At 36.0% G+C, this 17,240-nt stretch overlaps 2 protein-coding genes across 2 annotated transcripts in view; one reads left to right on the top strand and one right to left on the bottom strand.

Annotated features, from left to right (window-relative positions):
- Nucleotides 1-17,240, top strand: part of LOC137234033 (zinc finger matrin-type protein 2) — a 187,649-nt gene that overhangs the window by 108,713 nt on the left and 61,696 nt on the right. The window lies entirely within an intron of this gene.
- On the bottom strand, nt 6,314-9,487 carry Dronc (Death regulator Nedd2-like caspase). The gene is made up of 3 exons (XM_067757683.1): nt 9,214-9,487; nt 8,665-9,129; nt 6,314-7,461 (listed from the first exon to the last, which is right to left on the bottom strand). Exons 2-3 carry the CDS (start codon nt 9,112-9,114, stop codon nt 6,595-6,597), a joined length of 1,317 nt encoding a protein of 438 aa, XP_067613784.1. The 5' UTR covers nt 9,115-9,129; nt 9,214-9,487; the 3' UTR covers nt 6,314-6,594.

The raw sequence follows: 17,240 nt of genomic DNA on the forward strand, positions 1-17,240 counted from the left end.
AACGTATGTATGTTGGAAATAGTCATCACTGTCCGATTATAATTGATATTGGGGATATTTCCAAATTTCCATCTCTTTTTGTTTCTAAAAATGTACTTTTGAAAGAAGTTAATGAGATTAAAAATATAGAAAATGTAGATGATTTAACAAATAAATTTGATAAGGCTAGAGAAAAGGCGTCTATTGATTTGGATCATTTTAAGCATGTACCTAAAGTTTGGTGGAATAATGAATTGGAAAGGAAATATAGGATTCTAAATGCAAGTAGATGTAAGGCAAGAAGGGTATCAAGAAGGGAGGATCTTGATGAGGCTTGTCGATTACTTGAGGACTGGAAGCAATGTGTTAAAGAGGCAAAAAATAAAAGTTTTTGGAGGCTGTAGAGTCGTTGAATTCTGAACCAAATACAAAAAAGGCATGGTTTTTTGTTAACAATGTTAAGAATGTTAGGGCTAGTTCAGTTTCGTTGTGGTTGTCTTAAAATAATGCTCCATATTTGGAATTTTTAGGTAATCAAGTAGTTAATAAAGAAAGTCCTTCTCTTCATGTTATGTTGGATAGATTACCATTGTTACCATGTGCTATGAATGTTGATTTTAATGCTAGTTTTATGTGTATGAGTGAGATAATTGCTAAAAAAAGTCGACTGCTGGTGGTGAGGATAAGATAACATATAAGATGTTGAATGCACTTAATCCTGATACCTTTTTTAACATGGCAAAGCTTTTGCAAGGTCATTTTGATCTTAATGTTATTAAAGACTCATGGAGGAGAATTTCATTTGTGCCCATTCCTAAAGCTGGGGCGAATTTAAATGAGATTGGTAACTTTAGACCAATTTCCTAATTTCGGTTATGATAAAGAGTATACATTTGTTTATTAAGGAGTTGTTAATTGATTTTGTTGAGAAAAATGGCATTGTTCCTAATAGAAGTTTTGCCTATAGAAAGCATAAATCCACAACGGTATGTCTTAATGAATGCCTTCAGGTTATTGGTATTGAAAAAAATAACAAAAAAAAAAGGTTTTTGTATGTAGTTTAGATTTATCGAATGCATAAAACTGTGTAGATATAGTGAAGTTGATCGAAATACTTAATAATTGTGGTGTTGATCGTAAGGAGTTTAGCTGGATATATAATTAACATTAATATTAGGAAAAAATCAAATAGTCATTGAAAATGGTTTGCCACAGGGTAGTATTTTATCGCCTATTCTTTTTATTTTATATACTGCGAAATTACATCTTCTAAGTGATGATAGTACTCATATTTTTCAATTTGCAGATGATTTTCTTATTTTTTCGGTTGGTAGGTCTCAAGCTAGGGCTTTTGAAAATTTACAGGCAAAGGTTTTAGATTTTCAACAATCTTGTAATCAGTTGTGCTTAGAGATTAATGTTACTAAGCAAAGTTTATGTATATGGCTAAAGGTAACAGAAATTCCTTCGCATTGAGGGTTGGAGAGAGTCAAATTGGACAAGTAGGCCAAATTAAATTTCTTGGCAGAGTTTTAAATTCTAGTGGTTCTTTAAATGATCAAGTTATTAAGGTTAAGAGAGAGATAGTACAGGCAAATAATCTTGTTAAACGTTTAACTTCTATAAAAGCTGGTCTTTCTCCTAAAGTTGCTGTAAATATTTATAGGGCCTTAGTTAGATCAAAACTAGAGTATGGATGTACTACATGGGCCAATGCTCCAAGTGGTTACAATCTAAGGTTGTCTAGAGTTGTTAGTGATACCTTAAGAAGGTGTATAGGTGTGCCACCAAGTGCGCCTGTTCATAGTAGATTTGTGATTGCAGGTGAGCTGCCACCCTTATTTAAATCTAAATGGTTAACTGGTAAAGAGTTGGTTCAGCAGTGGATGAAAAATTCTTATTTAAGGGAATTGGTCGCTAATGAACCACAAATTAATACCAGTTACAGTATAACTTATTATAAGTTCAAAAATATTTTTGATAGAATTATTACCACTGTAGGTTTCAATAAACATCCTAATCTGGTTTTTCAAAAGCATAGTCTTGTTGGGTCCAGGTAAAGATGATGTATAATGAAATTAAAAATACGTTGATTGGATATGGTTTTTATATCTTTTCTACGGATGCTTCTTGTTCTAGTGACTGTGTTGGGTGTGGTGTATATGATTTACATAACAATGTGTCTTTTTTGTATAAATTAAATGAGAAATTTTCATCTATTACTGGGGAGCTTATAGCGATTAAGCAGGCTATAAATTTGATTGCTAGGCAGAAGAGAGAAAAAGCTGTTGGCGCATAATCATAGTCAAAATAAAGTATGTTATAAATTTAGTTGCAGCTTTTTGACATAATTTTCTATGAGATACCTATCTGTCAAAAATGCTGCAACTAAATTTAAAACCTATTTTATTTCGACTATGAATATGCGCCATTGTTTTTTCTGATAGCTTATCAGCTTTGGAAGTGTTAGATAAGGTTTGTACTGGCAATTTTATTGTAGCTGAAATTCATAACCTACTGTATCAATTGCGTGAAAATTTAGTTACAGTTCATTTTATTTGAATACCAGGTCATATGGGCATTGGATTTAATGAGAAAGCTGATATTGCTGCTAAAACTGCTGTGTTAGTGGGTCAAAATTTGGTTATTGAGCTTACTCCATATGAAGCACTTTTGAGGATTAACGATGCAATTTGGAATGATTGGAATAGTGAGTTCAGAAATTTAAGTTTAAGTTTTTCTGTTTTGCGGAGGTTTTTAATGATGTTATCAAAATTCCGTGGTATAGAGACAAGAAGATTAATTTTAGTAGTATGGAGATTAAGATTATTAATACATTAATGATGGGCCATACTTATTGTAGTTATTACCTTAGTAAGTTCAACACCAGGCTTTCCAGTCACTGTCTTTCCTGCAATTTTCCAGAAACGGCAGATCATATAATTTTTGAGTGTCGTTTGTTTCAATCAAATCGAATTAACTATAATATTTTAAATAAATTTAACAGAATCACTGAGTTATTGAGTTCAAGGAATATAGGTTATTATAAAGAGTTAATAAACTTTCTTAAAACAATTACCAAGTTTGAATATTTATGATAATAACTGTTGTATAAATGCATATACATCTTTTATATTTTTGTTAAAAAAAAAAAAATGTTTGAAATCTTGATAGAGTTTGTTAAACCTCATCTTGAGGAATGGCTAGGCGACAGTTGGATGCACTGTATATTTTCCCAGTATGGCATTTGCGGTGTTTAATGTCATGAAATGACATTTGCTTGCTGTCATTATGGCTGAATCGCAACCTGAGGTATGATCACACACACATATTTATGGATTGGAGATAAGAAACATCTAATTTGGATTACGCATTCCGGTCTTGCCTTTTCGCGCGAGCGGTCGTTCGGGTCATCCTCTACTCAACGTCAATTTTCGGGCTTTTTGCGTTGAGTGAAAAATTAAATAGGCCACAAGGTTGGCTTCTGTGCTTCCCTCGGGCGTTTTGGCGGAGTTAGGAGATGCAGTGCCTCCCTGACCAGGAGTTAGGGCGGTTTTATGCACTCCTAATAGGAATCAGTTACATTGAAAAAATGGCGTGGTGCCAATAAAAAACCTAACCTTAAATTTATACATACATACATAAACTAACGGAATATCTGGCGTGACGCCATAAAAATCAAACACAATTCGCTTTAAATACATATATAATTGAAAGACACTTGGCAACAGGCCACTGAAAATTAACATTCATATACATACATACTAATGAAAATAAAATTCTCGAAAATAAACGGGACAATTTAACGGAGTGAACAACAAGCACCACAAGACATGCTAGGAGATTTATCACGAAAAAGGAGGGATAACCTGGCTGTGTTGGAGCACTACTCCTTGCCATATATTTCAAACCCAAAAAAAAAAAATATTTGGATTACACGAATTGAATCAATTGAAAGAAAACCTGGCTCACTTAAGGATCCTTTTAAATACTGGAAAAACATGGCAACTAGCCATATTTGAATTTTCAAATATATATTAATAATTTTGTGACTGGCGTGGTGCCAAGGGAAAAAAACCATAAAATTAACTTTTATACAAATAACAAAATTGAAAGATAACCTAGAAGTATAAGGGCTTTAAAGCACCTTGCCAACCGACGCTTGCGTATGCGGTGTCAATTAAAAAAAAAAAAAAAAAAAAAAAAATTCATATAAAAAAAAAAAAAACCAAAAACTATTAACTTATTTCTTTATTTAAATAAACACTCATATATAAAAGTCCCTTTGCAAAAATAGGACGTGTTGAGGCATCCACTATATTGGCAGCTAATTTTTTTGCCATATACATAAAAACGGATTTCAAAACTTTTCGAAATATTTTTTCACTTATTTCATAAGTATTTTATTTTTTTTGGCATTAAAAAAATGAAAAATGTCATACCAACAATTTTTTGTGTGTTTTCTTTGGTTTGGCATTTCCACAAAGTTTAAGAGAGTGATTTTAAAATTTTATAAAAAATCAAAAAACCATCATGGCCGCCAAGAAGAGTAAAAGGTTTTACCTGGTAATATTTATACCGTGGTTTGAGGGTTAATGTGTTTATTCGGCTATCTGACAATACTTTGATTTTTTAATATGTTGGTTATGACTAAAATTTTTCCTCCTAATATTATAGTGAAGGGTGAAAAATAATTTAAAGTCCTTTTCCTTAAAATTTAAGGATAGCTACATATTGCATTTGGCAGTTGGCTCAACTCGCCGTTCAGAGTTGGGGGCTAGGGCGGGTTATGGGGCTTATAATATACCCATGGCAGCTATGCCTGCCGTAAGAGGCGACTAAAATACCAAATTGATTCGACGGCATGTGTAGTGCAACCCTTACAAGGGATTGTCAGCGCAATGTATAGCTTCTCCAACCCAATTGTCTACCTCATCTGCCCGTGGCGAATCCTGTTTCTTTAACAGCCGGCGCTCTGGCGACCCCAAGTTCCTCATGGATCTCGGGGGTGGCACAGCGTTATGGCCTAAAAGGTTTCTATGGTCATACCAAATCGTTCCAGAGATGGTCGGGCTAGTACTTTAACGGTGCTTGTTACCGAAACTTACCGGATCTGCAAGGCCTTCGGGAAGTGTCCTTATCGCTACAACAACAACAACAATAGAGCAAATTTTCTATCACTCAACTGACGGAAACAAGTTTACAACGTAGCATGGCGAAATTATTATGGTTCCGCCAAAGCCCGTAGAGCCCGAACCTATCAAGGCAAAAAGTCGCTTTATTTAAACGTTTTGACAACGCCATATGATAACAATGAAACGCCTTGCTGCTTTCTTCGCTTTGACGTGAGCAAAGCGTTTATGTAAATCCGCCTTAAGGGTACTGCTATTAACCCAGCGGGTTAGGGGATCAGAATATACCCGCGGTAGGTATGCCTGTCGTGAGAGGCGACTAAAATACCAGATTCAAGGGGCTGTGTAGCGCAACCTTTCAGGTTGCCAGCGCAATATATAGCTTCTCCAAACCCAATTGTCAACCTCACCTATCCGCGGCGAATCCTGTTTCACTAACAGACGAGGCTCTGGCGACCCCAAGCTCCTCATGGAACTTGGGGGTAGGGAGGGAGGGAATGGCCTGAAGGTTTAATGTGGCCATATAAATCGTTCCCGAGATGGTCGGGCTAGCACCTTAATGGTGCTATGGTACCGGAGCGTACCGGATTTGTATCCGGCAAAGGACCATCACATCGATAACACTCCCCAAAGCCTTCGGGGAGCAACCTTATCGCTACAACAACAACAACAGTACTGCTTTTATACGCCGCCTTTAAATTCGCTTTCAGTATTGCACTCTGAGGCGGACCTTCTCCTGTCAGAGCTCTTCTCGTATTGTTGGAACTTATTGCCTTGATAGGTTCGGGCCGTATTGGGTTTTTGCTGCTGCGTTTTTGGCCATGGTCAGGTTGCTCGTTATCATCCACCCCTCCACGTTCCGGGCATATGTCAAAGGCTTCCTTAGCTATGTTCACCAGCGTGCGCCTGGATGCCGGCTCAATTATGTATATGTGCACTACATGCTGTACAATTTGTCCCGTTCCCTCTATTATTCTTCTCCTGGTGAAGGAAATAATGACCGTCTTGCTAGGATGGAATGCTTAGAACTATCTCTATCCTCCATTCTTTCGCCAACCTCAATGGCCCTTACGTTTATATGACACTAAGTGCTCTAAGATTTCCATCTTGCAAATAAAGCAATGTCGCTGCTACAATTAAGCACATAGCGGCGTAAGATTCCTAGCTTTTAACCACAATATTTAAGTTCATTCAACTGAATATATGATTATTTTAGATTATTTATTTATTACGGCCAGAAGCCTAATTCGTAAATTAGAAAATATTACAGTTGGTCTATTTATATTTATACAAAAGTAATAATCACATTTTATTTTCAATATTATAAATATACAAAATGATTGCTCTCCATGTAAAAATACATGGTACATACTTCTTTATATACAAATAAAATATATGAACTTTAATTGCTTATGTACTAAATACATATGGTATATACGAAAACATATTCACCTCTTATGTTTACGCAAGAATAGTAATCTGCTTAGTCTTTCGGATAACCAGGATTAAAAAATAATTTATGGTTAAAACCTATATTATGGGAATTACCCATTTGCATTCTTCTATTCTCTGTACGATATGAACCGACTTGAGCTTGTACTATTTGTATAATATCCTCAAAATGTGTATCATGTGCATGTTGAGCTATAACTTTACACAGTTCTTGAATATACCATGAACCGGTAGTAAGATCTCTATGTGATTTTAGACCAGGACTTGTAGCATAACAAATCAGTAAATCGGACATTGTCGCTACAAGATTATCTTTATTTGTCATCGATGTATAATTAATAGAATCAGTCTCCAATTCTCCTTGCACCCCACTATCCGATGTATAACCGCGACAGAAAGGAAATATAAGAACTTTTGGTTTTTGCTTTAAGTTTGGACATTTTTCATTTGAAAAACGTTCACGAATATCTTCCACTTCAGCAACAGATCCATCGCTAAATTCAACAATTTCTTTATCCTTGCCATTCAACTCACCATGACTCATCAATGCCAATATAAAGCATTCGGTTTTACGTGTATATTCGGAATGTAATAGATCCTCTAATAAATCGAAAAATTCTTTTTGTGAACTATCCGTTGTTACAAATATTTTAAATCCCAATTGTTTAAATACATAAATTAGGGCGTAACTATCATTTATAGCACCATTACGATATCCAGTTTGAGTATTTATAAAATTTGCAATAAATAATACACCACGGTTGTCTTTTGATTGCATTTTATATGTACCAGTGAGATCGTTTGTGTGAATACGGTCAGTTTTTTTCACTTCATATTTTTCTATTGGATCAACTGGTCCTGAATACTCTTCGAGAATAATCTGTGAGTTTTCATCAACCTAAACAAACAGAAAAAATAAGTTTATCACATGTTTTAATAATATATTGTTTCATGTCTTTGTTGTTGTAACCGCAAAAACATTCCTCTAGAGTTGAGATAGTGTTACGCCTATCGGCAGTTCTTGGCGGATATGAAATCAGCACTTTCATTCGCTTAACAGCTGGATTAACTTAGGCTTCCTCCCAGCCAGACCTGTTATTTCAGTAAAATTTAATTAACCTACTCGTGGCGAATCTTGTTTGTTTCGCAGCCGAGTCTCTGGCGACACCATGTTCCTCATGGAATTAAGGGGTGGGGGCAAAAAAGCTTAGAAAGTTGAATGGACAGATAGATACATAATTAATTGAGGATCGCACTGCGACCATTGGTCTATTGTGGCCTCAGCTGCTTCACAGCACCTCATCCAAGCCGACATCTTTGATGAACTCAAGCAGTTCACCTGGCGTGATGGATTTGATGTGAGAATGCTCTGGCCGTAGTGAGCTCATAAACTTAGCCCTACGTCTTGAGATTGCGTCACACTCCAGGATTACATGGTCCGCCGTCTCGACTGATCGATCACAAAATTGGCATGTGTTGCTCGATATTATACCCACATTTTGCATGTGACTGTTCAGTCTACAGTGTCCTGTAAGAATAGCTGTTAGGATTGTTAGGTTATCTTTCGAGAGGCCTATTAATGCCCTATATCGAGTTGTGTTGTAATCCCCTAACAGTAACTTAGATTGTCTCACGCCTGGCATATTGCGCCAGTGTTCTCCCCTCTTTTCCCTTTCTTCACCAAATAGATGCCCTCTAATTTCCTGTGGAACTACTGGCAGGAACGGCTCAGGACCAATAGGCCTTGTCGTTGCTGCCTCTCTTGCCATTTCAACGTGTTAACGGAACGTACCGATTCTATATTTGGGAAAGGACCATCAACATCGATAAAACACCTCGAAACTTTAGGGGATTGTCTTTATCTGTACAACAACAAGGCGATTAAGAAGTTATCGCACAAAATTGTGCCCCGAGAGGTTTTGCCAATCTACATGCGTTGGCGACGGCGATTGTGCGTATATAAGTGACCCGTTGAACCCGTGAAACGACGAAAATGCATTTCGCAAGCTTACCCTCTAGGCCTTCAGGTTCATTTGGGAAAGCGTGTTGCAGTTACAAAAACAAGAAATAATTTACTAAATGAAAAAATTTTAATACATACCCTTGATCGCAGACTGTCTGGAATATCGGGAGTTTGATTTTGTGGCAACATTGATATTGGTATTCGATCAATAGCTGCCATTTCTGTTATACTATGATTTCTTGGGGTGGAACTTCGTCGACCTACAGCAATAAATTCCTTTTTCCTTTCAAGAATTTGCAGCGCTTCGACATTATCTAAGTAAGTTAGAATCTTTATTAGTTTGTGATACGCTTCAGGACCTCTTTGGGTAATCTTTTCGAACAGTTTGTGATGTTGGATTTCCTCCAATGTTTGGACACCGTCATCAGCAGCTTCGTACAATACTTTTGAATCGAGATATAGATTTTCTACCATTTGTTGTGATAGTAAACGCTCTTGTTTACATGCTTGTATAAGATTTTTAAATTTCGTATGTTGGACTAGTTTGTTAATGTTTTCTTTGATTACTTTACGATGTTTCTCATCCATTTTATTTGAATGACGCTTTGTTTAGTGGGTGGCAATGAAATTCGTTGATTACTATACAATTGTAAATACGGTAGTCGTATAAATGACAATGGCACTGACCGTGATTTTGTGTATGCTGTCTGCTGTCCCAATGGCTAGGGAAAGTTTCGAATATTTGTGCCAAGTGATTGATATACTGTACTGCTGCAGTTTCTGCTAGCACCAAATTCGTATTTATATTATGAAATCTAAACTTTTAAAGCAATTTGCAATTTTTGCACAAAATTTTGCTCCTCGTATTTTCTTTACAAAAGGATAGCACAATTTGTAAAGTTATTTAACAAATTCTCTTTTTTAACAAAAGACTGGCTGACTCAAATTATATGGTGAAATTAATGACAATTAATTGAAGGGTTGCTCATGTTTAGTAGCAGGCGAACAGTGCTGCTTACTCCATTATGATGGTGTGGTGGAAATTGATTGGATATAGATATGAGGAATGGAAAAAATCATATAGGAATGGGGTGATGGATGTAATCATTGCGAATTAACGCAAATGGGGAAAGTTTGAAAAAAAAAAAACGTTTACAACAGACAACGTGTAACTAAAGGACCAATTAATTGTGACTTATAACCATATAATCATAACCAGATAAAACAACTGATCGAACCAACGTTATGGAAAACAATGTAATCGATTAATGGTGTCATACCATAACGCTAACGCCTGTTAAGGGCGAATTAATGGTGACTTATAACCATAAAGCCATAACCAGATAAAGCAGCTGATCGAACCTACCTTATGGAAAGGAATGTAATCGGTTAATGGTGCCATACCATAACGCTAACGCCATAGCCAATCAATTGGTTTTTGGTTTCTCGCCATATCCATAACCCAAAAATATTTGAGTTGGTGAATTTAATAACTTTTTGTAGATTTTCTTCATTGTTTTGGATACGTTATGACTAAGATACTTATTTTTTGTGGAATATGTTTGTAATTTTTTGCGTTTTCATCATTTTTATGAAATTTTCACGATTTTTAGGTTAAGGCACCATTCAACGATCACATTGAGATTGTTATGGATATGGGTATGGTTACGACTATGGTGTTAGGGTTAAGGAAGTTTAATTTGGCTTTTAGGGTCTGCTGCTACGGTCTACGGTTATGGTCCACTTGGGAGCGTATTCGCGCGAACACACCTAGTGATGGGGCGAAAGTTGCGATAAAAAGTAACGAAAAACAAGGAAAAAACAGACCGGCCATCACTAGCGGAAAATTGCAAGGAGTTTCCGGGAAAAAGCGTGATAGGCAGCAGCAAAATTTTGTGCTGGCCCAGATACATAGAAAAACAAAAAGGAAATCGTGCAACATCAGTTGGCCCACCGTCAATAGCAAGACGCCGACTGCCTTATTGACATTGCTGCTACATCAACTGCCCATCCCCACTTATATTGAAGGAATTTCCGGGAAAAGTGTGATAGGCAGCAACAAAATTTTGTGGTGGCCCAGATATATAGAAAAACAAAAAGGAAAGCGTGCAACATCGGTTGGCCCACCGTCAATAGCAAGACGCCAACTGCCTTATTGACATTGCTGCTACACCCACTGCACATCCCCACTTATATTTAACTAACCGCCAAACACCCTAGCCGGCTGTGCACGTATCCACGTGAGCATTGTGGAAGAACCAAAGGACTGCAGCGAGGAATTGCAGGCCGAATCCAACTACTAGAGGAACAGTTAGGTGGTAGCAAACCTTATCACGGTAGTGTCGTAGCTCAACGTGTATAATATACAGTGAAGCTAAACGGTGAGGAGAACCATTGCAATCCGAAGATAAACCCCTTTCTCTACGTCTACGAAGTACCCTACCACCTTCGGAACAGCGTCCGATACCAAGTCCGCCTCCAGGGCCAGCAGTACGTTGCTGCATAACACAACTAACGCCAAAATTTCCAAGTCATCCAGACCGTAAGGGTCAGCACGAGGTTTTATCGCCACCAGGTTCACTCGATTACCTCAGACCAGAGCGCAAGAACCACCAACCGTACCAATACCAACCTGCAACGACAACGACCACGGCAGAACCAACACCAATGGCCTGCAACCTGACTAGGGTGAGTTCGTTCCAAACAAAAAATTAGTAAAGAAAATTAGAAATTTTGATTTGCATGGAAAGCAGAAGACACGAAAAATATTCAAATTCAAATAGTAGCATACTACACTGGATAGTATACATAATTACATAGTATATCGGTACATAAATATATATGCGCTGGCATAAGAAAAGGCGCTTGGAACGTCAAGCTAATGTTGTATTTATAATTAGTTTTTAAATTTTCCTACATACGATTGTTTGCTTCATTCATATATATTTCATTAAATACACTACATACATGCTACTTGCAACCATACTAGGGTGGAGAAAAAAAAAGGAAAAAAGGGGATACACCTAAATGATTCCCATTAATTAAGATTAGCTTGTATCAATTATCTAACCGAAATAATTATTACATGAACACTTATGTTTGGCAACTTGACAAGATATTAAATAATGCAACAACAGTGTAATATACAAAATTGTTTATGCATTCTAAAGGTCTGTTCACAAATAAACAGGCAGTTTTGCCTCAGTCAGGTCAAGCAGCAATTACCTGTTAGAACGCTCAACGCGAATTCAGACTTACGCCGTTTATTTGAGAATGCATGTTATGTACATTATATTGAACCAAACAAGTATAACTAAAAATGTATTCAGTCATTTACGAGTATAATTCCATTTACCTACTACCTACCGAAGCATTAGCCTTACAAAAAAATTAAAAGGCATACATTTTTTTTTATCATTTTAAGAATATATTTTGTCGCTTTAAAATGTTTGAAGTTAGCTCCATAAATTTTATTGGTAATAAGCCGTCGCTATCACGTGAAACATTTTAGCGATTCATTTTGGGAGCTCAACCATAAATTTAAAGACACTTTTTTTGCGACAGCAGCCATTAGTCGATTATGCTCGAATTGGCAAAAGGATTTCCATTTAGTTTTTTTTCTTATATCATACAAATCATATATCATATATATACATATGAATCCCTATTGTGGGCAATATCGTTCGGACAACGAGACGAAAGTAATATACGTGCACGTAATACATAATTCTATCGCAATTTCATTTTTATTGCTTTTGTGAATACTCGTCTTAGTACATATTAGATATTATTATCATTATACCATAAGCATTAGCTTTACATAAAAAAAAGCAGATAATAAGGATTATTGTAACAATGTGCTTAAGGGCAACCCCTTAGGATAATAAGCAAAACCGAACTTTATATATATTTTTTTTTGCTAACAAAATATAAGCAGGTCAATTTGAATACCTTGCGTTAGCGAGTATAGTTATATTAGAAATTTAGATAATAATCCAATAATTTTTTTTTAAAGACAAGCTCTAAATGTTAATAATGAATTTGGAATAAATTTTGTAATTTAAATGGGAATGCTGACTATCGCATTTATTTAGAAGGCACTTAGGGAAACAGGTAAGGGGCCACCGAAATATAGGTGCGTCGGTGGCCATGGTTTTGAGGGTGGGACATGCACCGGGCGTCGCAACAACACCCGCGGCGCCCCAAGTTATATTCGGCCCTTTTCTTCTTTCATTTTAATTTTTCAGCTTTTTTTGGTTTTTTTCAATTTTTATTTTTCAGCACTTTTTTTTTGAATTTCAGCGTTAGTGACTGGCCGGTTTTTTTTTTTAATTTAAATCTTTGAATGTCAACGGTCTGTCCGTGACATCCGGTTCGGCGGGATGTTGTTTTATTTTGAATTATAAGCGTTTGAGTCGTCTCTGCGCTTTTTGACAGTTGAGTTTTGATAGGCATGATAGGAACTTTTTTCTGATTATGGCGCAGGAACAGTAAGGTTGGCAAGGACCCGCCCAGCCGACAATGACTAGCCACTGTGCACCACCATATCATGCCGACCGCCTTCCTTACTGCTTCCATCGTAAATGCCTTTCCATAACACGCCATAACCATACCATAGCCAACCAATTGGTTTTTGGTTTCTCGCCATATCCATAACCTAAAATATTTGAGTTGGTGAATTTAATAACTTTTTGTAGATTTTATTCATTGTTTTGGATACATTATGACTTAGAGACTTATTTTTTGTAGAATGTGTTTGTAATTTTTTTCGTTTTCCATATTGTTTGTTTTGTTGTTGTATTTGCATGTTAAATTTCTATCCGTATCTGGATCACGTTTAATTGGAATGCCACAAATAAGAGACGTCACTCGAGATGCGCATAAAATGTCTTCTATACATTTTTGTAGGGTATTTGTGTTTATTTTTCCTACTGTATTTAATTAATCAATTCTCTTTCCAAAAATCACAGTTGCACAAAGTGCCTACGCGGCATGGACAAATGCGAGAAAATTAAAAATGTTCCTCTTAGAAAACATTCGGCATCAATTTTTTGATTTCCAGCGAGTTACTCGCCACTAGTAACAGACTGTTGGCTCTTATTATATTTATCCTCTTTGGTAAAGCATCAATTGCGGGTAGGTAATTCACCATTGGCATGAAATTCGTTAATTCCAACGTTAGAAAAATATAATTTTGATATAATACTGTAAGGAATTTACTGAAATTCTTCTTATTTGCAACCTCCTGCTAACGTTCGTATCGCTAAACTGTTGAATAAAGTACCTCCAATATTCAATAATGCAAAATGGTCTTTATTAGACTACTTTGAAAATACTTCACAATAACACTTGTGCTGCCCAACCAATAGCGTGCTTAAATCAAACTGATTGATCGTGCTTCAGCTGGTGCTGCTTTTATGCTCTTCGTTTTCCTCGTTGGCATATTTCTAGGCGTTTCTATTTCTAGAATTTACTACTTGTTTACCAGGGGGCCTACTCTGTATTGCGATGCGAAAGAAAAAATACGCGAAATCGCAAAATCGGTACTCTGTATCTTGACATTCGCATGTATATTTTGACTTTCGCATTCACATTTTGCCCATTCGCAATTTTTCTCCCTGTTCGCATTGCCGGCACTCTGTAAAGCGAAAGCGAATGTCAAATAGCATTCATTTTCGCATTTTTCTTGCTACAAGTAATAGGCATTCGCATTGTTCAAATATGTAAGTATTGATTGATGATTTTATAAATTGATATCTTTATATTCATTTAAAAATATATAGGACAACTCAAAAAACAAAACAAACACAAAAGCAAGAATTTGTAATCCTAGTGGACTTAAAATACATAAATAAATAACAATTAAATCGAAACCACTTTTTTATAAAGCATTTCTATTTGAAATCATGTCATTTTTTATTTGTTCTCTGATACAACTAGCAATATTTCCTATTCTATGATTTTCCACGTTTTCTGTATTTATCACGTTCACTTCTTCCAGTTCAATTTCTGAACTGGGAGGATTTCTTCATTTAAATCAATCCTTTCTTCATTTAAATCGTTCCATAATGCTACAGAATCCTTTTTTTAATTTTTTCAACAAAAATTAATCGTTTGCCGAAATTGTAATCGCCTTGTTTCTTTTGTTCTCTTTCTTTGAGTTTGTTCAGTGATGCATACTCAAGCAAAAAATTAGCGAAAAATAAAAAAGCGACATTGTTAGCGATGCGATAGCGCTACAGAGTTCCAATTACGTTTCGCATCGCAATTTATTTTCGCATCGCACTGCCTTTCGCATCGTAATACAGAGTAGGCCCCCAGCTATATACTCACCAGCTATAAAAAAACAGATGCACGTTTATTATAATAATAATAATAATATATTTATTTACGGTCTTTAATACCTAGTTCAAGGTAAAAAAAAATATATATATATATAAATAAATTGTATACATTACATGCTTAATGACTTACAGTATAAAAATAATTTTGCTTTAAACTTATTAATGCTTCTCATATGCGCGTGTATATGTGAGTGATACTTGCACAAATGATTGCCTACTTTTGTGAGCATCTCAGATATATGCATGTGTATGTGTGATAAATACTTTGCTGATGATAGCATACTTTTGTGAGCATCTCTCCGCTGCTGGCATGTACATTTGTGTAGACATAATGATTGGTTTGTTTATGTACATACAAGATGATAGTATCCCTTAGTGTTGCTAATATTCGTCACAATACATTTAACTATTTTTTAACATTTTCAATAACTTTTTTCTGTGAAATTTCAACGAAAACATAGTGTTTTTTGCTAATCTTCAAGTAAGCTATGTGGTGAATTACCTACCACCATTTTGACAATATCTGTTGATGTCCGTCGTTGGTTATTCTCAATAAATTTACGTCTCTGGTTTACAATAGTAAACAGCCTTGATGACCTGTTAAATGGCTGTTCGAGTAGACGACTGGTATATTGCATTATTTACATATTTTAAAATGTTTGCTTAACAGACTGTTCATATCTTGTCTGCTAATTAAATTTGTAAAATTAATCTTAATATATAAAAAACACGTGTCACTATATTTGAGGCCAATGGACTCCTAAACTACTGAACCGATTTTGAATTTGTTTTGCATCCCGTGTGTAGTTTGATCTAACTGAAATATAGGATAGGTTATATCTCAGTTTATAGTAGCAATGTTTTTTTATTGCAAATTTTTTTATTTGTTTATACGTAATAATAAAATCTTACCTATACGCAGTGGCACTCATACTTGCAGGTGGTGCGGATATACTTCCGTGTAATTGCTTGGTGTTAAATTAAACAACCTGCTTATCAATAAAAAAATATTATAGCGAATGATATGAACTATAGCACATCACCAGGCCCGCCGAGAGGGTGGGGGAAGGGTTCTGAGGGGGCCCGCGATTTAGAGGTACTATGACATTTTTTTTAATTCAGGAGAGTCTTTAGTTGTTCCATGTGTTCAAAAGCAACGAAAATCTGCATTTCATTTTTATATTATAGTGAAGTGTGAAAAATAAAAAATATATCAAAAGAAAGGCTAAAATGTGTGTTAGTTGGTCGCCGGTATTTGAAGAGATGCGTCGGTCGATTTTGTTCAAACTTTCACACAAGTTGCGTAAGCCGCACGAGGTGGTTACTACATAGGTTTGGTTGCGATCGACGTACAGGGTCTCGAGATATAGGTTGAAACGTGGACCCGAGTACCCCTAGAATGTGTTTATAGAATACGAATAATAAATGAAAGCTGTTTATGAGTGCTTCAGTAGAGGGTAATTTTCATACCCCTGGGTGAATAGGGTCTCGAAATAGAGGCCAAAACGTCGGTCAGTGAATGCCTAGACAGTGTTTATACAACAATGATATCAAATGAAAGCTGTTGATGAGTGCTTTAGTACAGAGTAATATATTATCCAGAGACTGACTGGGACTGGGATTAGGACTAGGACTGGGACTGAGACTCGGAGTGGGACTGGGACTGGAATAAAATACGTACCACCCTCTGGGACAGGCAATAAGGGATGCAGAAGAATGAGGAGGAATTGAGACGAAGATGGAGATAGATGAAGCGAAAAAGACGGAGGGAGGAGTGGATAAAAGGATTAGGAAAGAGTGAAGAGGGGGGGAGGGCAGAGTCAGACGGAAAAAGCTTATTAAAATGTATGCAGATTTGCAAAATTTAGGGCAGGACAACGTATGCCGGGTCTTCTAGTATTAATATATAATCCGTTTTTATGAAGACACATTTAAAAAAAAGGTGGTTTGAAACACAAACGGGCCTTTCTTCCATTATCTGGACAGTCTTTCTCCCTGCCAGCTATTATACGAAAATTAGGTATGGCCATAATGAAATAATAATAAAGGTGATGTCATTAACATAACCTCATTTTTCATCTATTTGCCAGAATTTACTTGTACCACAGAACTTGTGAAATACAAAGTTACGTTAATATTTATGTTTTGGTAGCGGCTTATACTGGTAGCCGCTTATATATTATATTTCTAAACGTATAGTAAACTCTACTCCGTTCGTAGTAGAATTCAAAGGAAATTAAATATGATATCCAACCTTCCAAATTATGCATGTCGAACTTGTAGGAGGGAAAACGTCATCGGGATGGGGATATCTGAATATTCTTCTCATCATGTGTATGGCAATTTAGGATTAAAGAGCCAATTAAACTT

The sequence above is a fragment of the Eurosta solidaginis genome, chromosome 5, assembly GCF_040869045.1.
Source record: "Eurosta solidaginis isolate ZX-2024a chromosome 5, ASM4086904v1, whole genome shotgun sequence".
NCBI lineage: Eukaryota > Metazoa > Arthropoda > Insecta > Diptera > Tephritidae > Eurosta > Eurosta solidaginis.